This window comes from Pectinophora gossypiella, chromosome 6, assembly GCF_024362695.1.
Source record: "Pectinophora gossypiella chromosome 6, ilPecGoss1.1, whole genome shotgun sequence".
Taxonomy (NCBI): Eukaryota; Metazoa; Arthropoda; class Insecta; order Lepidoptera; family Gelechiidae; genus Pectinophora; species Pectinophora gossypiella.
In genome coordinates, this window is record NC_065409.1 from 380,274 (window position 1) to 388,813 (window position 8,540).

At 43.0% G+C, this 8,540-nt stretch overlaps 1 protein-coding gene across 1 annotated transcript in view; it reads left to right on the plus strand.

Annotated features, from left to right (window-relative positions):
• Positions 1 to 8,540, plus strand: part of LOC126367579 (uncharacterized) — a 60,272-nt gene that overhangs the window by 49,889 nt on the left and 1,843 nt on the right. Inside the window, exons 8-10 of the mRNA XM_050011164.1 lie at positions 3,426 to 3,563; positions 8,010 to 8,148; positions 8,269 to 8,430. Coding sequence (XP_049867121.1) covers positions 3,426 to 3,563; positions 8,010 to 8,148; positions 8,269 to 8,430 — 439 coding nt within the window. The remainder of the gene's footprint in view (positions 1 to 3,425; positions 3,564 to 8,009; positions 8,149 to 8,268; positions 8,431 to 8,540) is intronic.

Genomic DNA, 8,540 nt, shown 5'->3' on the forward strand with positions numbered 1-8,540 from the left:
CCAACGGTTTAACGTGCCCTCCGAAGCACGGAATCATCTTACTTTTTCAGATAATCAGGTGATTCAAGGCTGAAAAGTCCTTACCAAACAAAGGACAGTCTTACAAAGTGATTTCGACAATGTCCCCATCGGGAATCGAACCCGGATCTCCAGATCGTGAGCCTTACGCTCTAACCACTAGACCACGGAGATTTCTTAAATTAACTTATAACGCTGTGATTGGATGTTTAAGTCCAAACAATAACATAACATACTCAATATCACGCCTATTTCCCGTTGGGGTAGGCAGAGACCACGGAAGTTCACTTGCTACGACCCTGACTCTTCTACTCTCATCAAAGACTTCATGCATGCTCGCCCGTTTAGTGCTTTTGACCTGGCCTTTCTTTAAAGCATCCTGGATCTGATCAAGGTAAGTAACAAACAATGACACGGTCTTTAAATAGCATTGTACACCTGATGCCTCTTTTACTCCCATTGTCTAAAATTTACTCCAAAGGGACAAATATATCATGACGATTTCAATTAAAAAAGAAAAAGCTCCAGTTGCGGGTATCCGATGCGTGCGCCAGCGCAGTTTACTTGTCATTACGACGTCTCCGCACCCATCATTCTCGCATTAGCCCGCTAATGAGATGAAACCAACCAGCTATCGTTTTGGACATCTCTTTAGGGTGTCAAACGTAAATATTGTGCCTTCTAAATTGGGTAAATAATGTACTCATGTCTTGGAATGTTTACAGTACAAATGATTTTTCCATGTTTGTCTCGTGTAACAATCATTGACTAACTTTTGGAGCTTTTTGATGTTATTGGCTTATTTATTTATTTATTATTAGGGAGATCAACAGCATTCACTTACTGTCTAATCCTTAAACTAGTAACATAAAGCCAATTATAGATCCCCACAAATAGTTGATAGCATAGAAGCTTAACTTTTTAACTTAGGAAATGAGTTTTGCTTTTTTACATAACATAACAATATAACATGTATTCTCGAAGGGGAAGGTATGACTTTTTAAATATTATATGAATATACCAACCTACCAGACTGAAATTATGTAGATGTCGTGGCCAGATCGTAAAATTGATCATTTCATGATGTGTTCGACCATTTCATGAAATGGTCATTTTTCATGAAATGGCCAACTTAAGTTGACCATATCGTTGAAATGTCAACGTTTAATGATATATCAATCAACGTTTGGCCATATCGTTAATGTAGGCGGTGCTGTCCATGCTATCTGGTGTAATAAAAATGCGAATAGTCGATTAATTTCTTAGGTTCAAAATTATGTACCTATTCGATATGGAAAATTGTACAATTGCATTGATTCATCGATTATAATATCAATCAAGTTTTAAATATAATCGACACCAGCGCCACTATCGGAGGATAATGTTACTAATTTTACAATATGATTGCCAACTTTTGGCCACAACATGAAGTAATCATGCATTTAGTTGCTCATATCGTTAAACGTTTTGTGTTCATTGATCTGGCCAAACTACATCATGATGTGGCATCGTGTGTGTTCTATTTCATGAAATATGACCATTTCATGAAATGATCGAGCACATCATAAAATGATCAATTATATGATCTGGCCACGACATAGATACAAAAGGTAAATAAGCATGACTGTGTGTAGTAAGAGAGTAGTGAGGACATATAATTTCCCTTAGAAGACGCCACGCCCGACCGCACTCACGTCCACTTCGCTCGGACAACTCTCGTGAGAAACACATCTGCGGCTTGCCTGCACAATACTATGAACTCTAACACGAGACAGCTTTATAAACATTTTGTTTGCCGATGAACCAATATGCTTTAACTTACTAAGTTATTTAAGGGAAAAGCTTAATTTAACCTCGTAAGGCCGAGATTTCCAGACACAATAGGATTTGGGTCTTAAAAGGACATTCGATCTTTTATAAATGAATGAAAGATAAATAACCATCAACGTATCATTATATGCCATTAAAAGAAAAATCTACACTAACAGCCTCCGTGGTCGAGTGGACAGAGCATTAGGCTCACGATCTGGAGGTCCGGGTTCGATTCCCGATGGGGACATTGTCGAAATCACTTTGTTGTCACAAAGTGCTTCAGGCTTGAATCACTTGATTGTCGAAAAAGTAAGATGATTTCGTGCTTCGGAGGGCACGTTAAGCCGTTGGTCCCGGCTATTAGCCGTAAAAACACCTCCACCAACCCGCATTTGAGCAGCGTGGTGGAATATGCTCCATACCCCTTCCGGTTGATTGAGGGGATACCTGTGCCCGGTAGTGGGACGTATATAGGCTGTTTATGTATGTTATGTATATAAAAGAAAAATCTAGTAAGTATCTAATAAAAGTATTATCTTTACTATGCTACGTAACTACACTATACCCGTTTTACATCGTTGGAAAAGACGTTAAGCAAAGGCTACAAAGACCGTTAAATGCATATAAATAAAGCAGGACCACGACTCGAGGTCGTATCTAGTGGTGAAAAGATAATCAATTGCATTGAAGCCGCGATGTGTTAGCGGCGGCGAGGCGCGAACTTGCGCGCTGAACAAAGGGCATGCGCACGCGCTGCGTGTAGGCGTCGTCGCTAGACCTTCAAGCATAAAGTAGGTAACCACGAATGCGAATACGTATACCTTACTAAATAAAAAAAAAAATATTGAGTTGAAAGTACTGTAGTCGTTACAAAATTTTAAGAAACTACCTATTCAATAGTTATATTTCAAAATACTAGAAAATATGTAAAATGTAGGTAGGTACCTACGCTTAGTATTACCACAGAATACATAATGCATACATACACATCAACACTTCTACTGAGCACACTGAAAACCAACTTCACAAAAAGTTTCACAAGTTCCGTGTTTGCACATTAAGTTTTGTCATTGTTTGTTGAGTCTCTGGATATCCCAAAAGTACGCAACACTATAGCCACTAGTGCGGGTCAGTGCTCGGCGCCCTCGGCCGTGACTCCTGCCATGCGCCGGCGCACGAAATACTCCCAACACGGCGCACTACAAGCGAATAAAGTGCGATGGCGCGGGATATACGCGGCGCGCTCGGCCGTGTCCGCGCCGCCATAACATTCCCTCGTCTTTTTGCAACGCTAGCTCGATGGGCGAAGCCTTCATTATGCTATAAGTAACCTTTTGCCCCGGAGCAGCTAAACATACGGGATATGTTGCGCTTGCGATGCAAGCTCGCCCGTGGAATCTTTTGAATTTCGCTTTGAACACTTTGGGTTTATCAAGCTTTCATTTACACTACTTGTTACGGAGAGATCCGTAGGAGGAACAGCAATAAAAAATCACAAATATAATTCCGTATATTATGTACAGTTGATACTGGTTTGGTAGGTAAGTATAGTACTTATGCATATGTCTGACTGACCTTCTGCTTTCTGGTTCCAGTACAGTGCGCGAGTGCGGCGGCACCGCGACGCTGGTGGCGGCGGAGGCGCGCGAGGGCGCATGGGGCGCCGGCGTGCGCGCAGCCGGCGTGCTCGTCGAGTGGCCCGGCGACCACCCCGCGCTCAGGCCCGGGGACAGGTACCAGCAACCAATTGATATCTCTTCATTGCATAGAATAAAGAATAATGAACTAAGTACCCACCACGCTTCAACGAGCTTTTTGTTAGGCCAAAGTTGACAATTACGAATGGGACTTCCACGGCTGAATGAAGAAAAATTCAAAAGTGTAGAACATTTGCGGCAGCAGAAGCTTTCCTTCTGTTTTAGTCCTACGTTAACTAAAAATATAAAGGTTTGGTGAACCACACTATAATAGCTACTACCGAAAATACTGCCTGCTGTGTCTGCTTGCGATTCTCCAAGATTTCTAACCATTTTCGATTTACTGTTTAGATGTGGCCCAAATATTCCTTGCCCCGTGGGTCTTCCACGGTTATGCTGCAGGCTGGGTAGGTACGAGGTAGCCACTTATCCACGGAATGGTTACAAAACTCGGCCGTTGCCTAAGTGAGGGCAGGTCAGAGCCCTGCAATCTGCACTCGGATCTGATCTCCGAGGAGATAGCGCGAGCCACGCCGCGTCGTTTGGATTAAATTATCTTATTAAACTTTAGCTCGCGTCCGCACATTTATGTTGTGGTTTTGTTAAAGGTTTATTGCGTTTTAAACGCGACAATCATCTGTAAATTGAATATTTTTGTTAAGTAAATTAGTTGTAGTTGTGTGGCCCGCCTCAAAGATGGCAGGCGTGAGCTTAGTTCTAATATATTATGCTACTTTACTAAGAAGTAACAAGTTCTCAATTTGTCCATAAACGTAGGTAACAACGTAATGACATGCATCGGTCGGGACAAGTATGAAGATTGATACATAATCGGTTTAAACCAATATATCAGGCTCACTTAGGGCAGATTATGCGCATAATGATGTTGCGGCCGTAAATTACGCGCTGCGCCCGCGGCGCTGCCAGCCGCTATTTGTCCACGTCGCGCGCTACATGCGCTGACGTGCGCCCGCGCAGGCACCGGGAATAGGGACTCACTAAAATACTTATATGGGAAAGGACCATGTTAGTGGCTCTAGTTATTTATTATTCATTCCATATCATAGTTTTAATTTGCCGATCCCTAACAAAAACACCCCCTTAATCTTTGGGATCAGTTTGGAACCTTATAAGTTCTTTCGCTTCGATCTACATACTTACTGGTAAAGAAAGTCTGTGCAAATTTGCGAAACCACATTTTTCTCACGGTGATTTCAACGTTATCTGACAACCTACCTATTTAAAAAGCTCTCACTGGTATGACATAAACGTTTAACACGCACTTGTACTTGATCATTTCTGCCTACCATAAGTATATTTAATTATCGCAATTAAATTATAATTTATCGCCTAGAACAAACTGCACTAGTATTAAAGCGATTATAATTTCAAATGGCGCGAGCAAACGGCGCCGCCGGTTCCCAGCAATCACCGGCTCACCACGCCGCCGCGCCGCTATCCGGACAAACGATTTATCAGGGTCTTAACTTGTCAAGTAGCTAACACAAGGCGTTATCTACTGACACTCTGATATCCCAGCAGACAAAACCAAGCTTAATATAGCCATAAAAGAATTAAAAGTTATACTAGATAACACAAAAAACTACTCTCTACGGAGAAAATTGGAAAACCTATCATCTACAGGCAATGGCGAATACTCACTCTGGAAAGCCTGTAATTCTTCCGGCAAGCCGCAAAATACTTCTCCAGCCATTAAGGCAACTTTGTCTTCCTGGGCTCGATCTGACGCCGAAAAAGCTGAAGCTTTTGCAAGTCACCTGGCAAACGTGTTCAAACCAAACGATAACAGTGGCGATCAATCTGACGAAGACATCAACGCTATTCTAGAACAGGATCTACAATTATGTCTACCTCTTAGACCAACATCACCCAGAGAGATTGTAAGAGAGATTCGCAGTTTTAAATCCGGTAAGGCCCCAGGATTCGACCTAATAACAGCCAAACTCTTGAAAGAGCTGCCTAGAAAATGCATTACGTTCTTGACATGTTTGATTAACGCGACCTACAGAACATCTCATTTTCCACGTATCTGGAAGGTATCACAAATCATCATGATACATAAACCTGGGAAACCAGGTCACGAAGTTACATCGTATCGACCCATAAGTCTTACTCCACTGCTATCTAAACTTTGGGAAAAAATATTTCTGACAAGACTAAAAATACACGCTTCGGAATGTAATGTCATCCCCTCGCACCAGTTTGGTTTCCGAAAATCGCACTCCACAATTGAACAAGTGCATAGAGTATATCACACAATCAGACAGAGCTTTGAACGGAAGCAGTATTGTTCTGCAGCCTTTCTGGATGTCCAGCAAGCATTCGACCGCGTATGGCACAAAGGCCTCCTATGCAAAATAAAGGAGAAATTGCCGCACAGTCTCTTCCTTATTGTCGCATCTTACCTATCTGACAGGGTTTTTCAAGTGAAGCAGGCCGATGCTAGATCTTCCCTGCACAAAATAGAGGCTGGGGTTCCCCAAGGCTCAGTTCTGGGACCGGTGCTCTATAACATATTTACATCTGATCTCCCTACCTCTGAAAATGTAATGGTAGCAACATACGCGGATGATATTGCCTACTTGGCTTGTGATGATGACCGAACCCAAGCTAGTGTTAAGCTGCAGCAAGTTCTAGATGAAACTCAAGAGTGGCTTCAGAAATGGCGTATAAAAGCCAGCGCACAAAAGTCTAACCACATCACATTTACGCTTAGACGAGAGGACTGCCCACCCGTCGCACTTGGACCTGATGTCCTCCCACACAACGATTGTGTCAAATACCTTGGGTTCCATTTGGACAGACGCTTAACGTGGAAAACACATATCAAGCGAAAAAGGGATGAAATCAACTTCAAGTGCAAAAACCTTGACTGGTTAATAGGGAGAAACTCTGCGCTTTCAGTAGACAACAAATTAATAATTTACAACGCTATACTTAAACCGATCTGGACCTACGGCATTCCACTCTGGGGGGTTGCCAGTAAAAGTAATTTACTCTGTTTGCAACGAGTGCAGAATGCCATCCTACGTTCAATTGCGAACGCACCATGGTTCAGCAAGAATGAAGAAATACACGAATACCTTAACATTCCAACCGTCGCTGAAGAGATCAAAAATTACCAAAAGAAACATCTAGAGCGGCTAGCCGATCATCCGAATCCCCTCGCATCAGAGCTTATAGACCTCGTAAATGTGGTGAAACGACTGAAGAGAAGCCATGTCGTATAAAGTGGGAGGCTGTGACATTGGTTGTGGCTCCTGACACGTCATCTATCCACTTAACGAAACTGCTTATAGTCTAGAGGACTGATTGTAGTTTAAACCAAGAAAAAAAAAAAAAAAAAAAAAAAACTCTGATATCCCTTACAAAGCTATTAAACTCGACACGTTCAGATACAAAGCATCCAATCAAAAACTAAATCATCCAGTTTTTCAACAATTTGACTCCCCGCCCTAAATTCATCGTACAACATACTTAGAGCAACACGGACTTCCGCCGCCGACTGCTGGGCACAGACCTCCCCTCAATCAGCTGGAGGGATTATGGAACATGACAACTTACTATTCTTTATATAGACAAGAGCATGTAATATGAGCGCAGGCGTCTTCCTACAAAATATCTTGATAATAACTTGCGTAAACTCATGCCCGCTATATCTATCCAAGCAGTAATAACTCGTCTGAGGACAACTCGCTGACAGTCGGTAATTTAAGGGAAATAATTGAGATACCTATTTTTTTTTTAAAGAAAGTCGTTTGAGGTGGTATGGCCACGTAATGCGGAGAGACCAGCAGCATGTAGTCCACACAGCTCTTTGCCTGCCCGAGAACAAAAGAGGCAGAGGACGCCCTCCTTATGCTAGGTGGACCAGCATGTCCCAATTATTGAAAAATGAAAATTTACCCGACCCGACAACCCTAGACAGAATGTAATGGCGCCGCAAAATTAGAGTGGGATAGCGCAAGGAAGAAGAAGAATTGAGATACCTATTTTATGTTTGTCCTGCTTGAACTGCAAACTAAAAGCGTTAAGAAAATCCCTTAACACTAATCCCGCAAGCCCATGTGTAAAGCCAGTACTGCAATTAATCCGCGATTTATCTCCCTCCCCCGGCCCGCAGCCCGCGCGCGCCGCAACACGTACACCTGTGATTTAAGCGCGCGCTCAACATCAAGCCCGACGAACTATTTAACGACCAAACTAGTTCCATCGTCAGACAATTTATCTTCGTACCACGATTGAAAGTTATGTTATATTTATACGGCACAATATAGTGGATACTCATATTTAGTATGAGATGCAATCATTTGATTAAAAGTTAACACAATTTGAGTACTTGCCGTTTTGAAACTGTTGCTTCAACTGCTGCCTGCTGCCACAAAAATATTTGAATGTTGTTGTCGTTAGCGGTTCCATACCATACAACAATCCTTTAGTGAACCTGTATGTTTGTTCCAGACTGGTGGAAGTAAACGGTACGTCCCTGGTGGCGTGCCGCAGTCAGGAAGAGCTGCAGCGCGCAGTCGCCGCCGCCAACCCCGCGCGGCTCGTACTCATCAGGGGACAGGCGCAGCCGCCCCTGCAGACCTTCTCGCAGGTTTGTATCCACAAAACACTATACGATAACTTGCCACTCATTTCTTATTGAAGTGAGACAGAGGAATCAAGTACCTCACTTAACGAACATAATAATTGTAAGTTATGGTATTCATTGTAGAACGAGGCAGCATCTCTCCGATCAGAGCTGGGCGCGCTGCGATCGGCGGCGGAAGAGGCGGAGCGCGCCAAGGAAGGCCTACGCTGCGACAACACGCGGCTCACGCACCGCATCTCCTACCTCGAGGAGCAGGTCGCTGAACTCCTCGCACACCACACACAGGTACTACCTAAAGTACATTCACATACACCTTAACGTTGTGAACAGAGACAAATAATCGCAAGACAACTTGTTACTTTTGGTACATATTCCTAAAATAATATGAGAAGCCG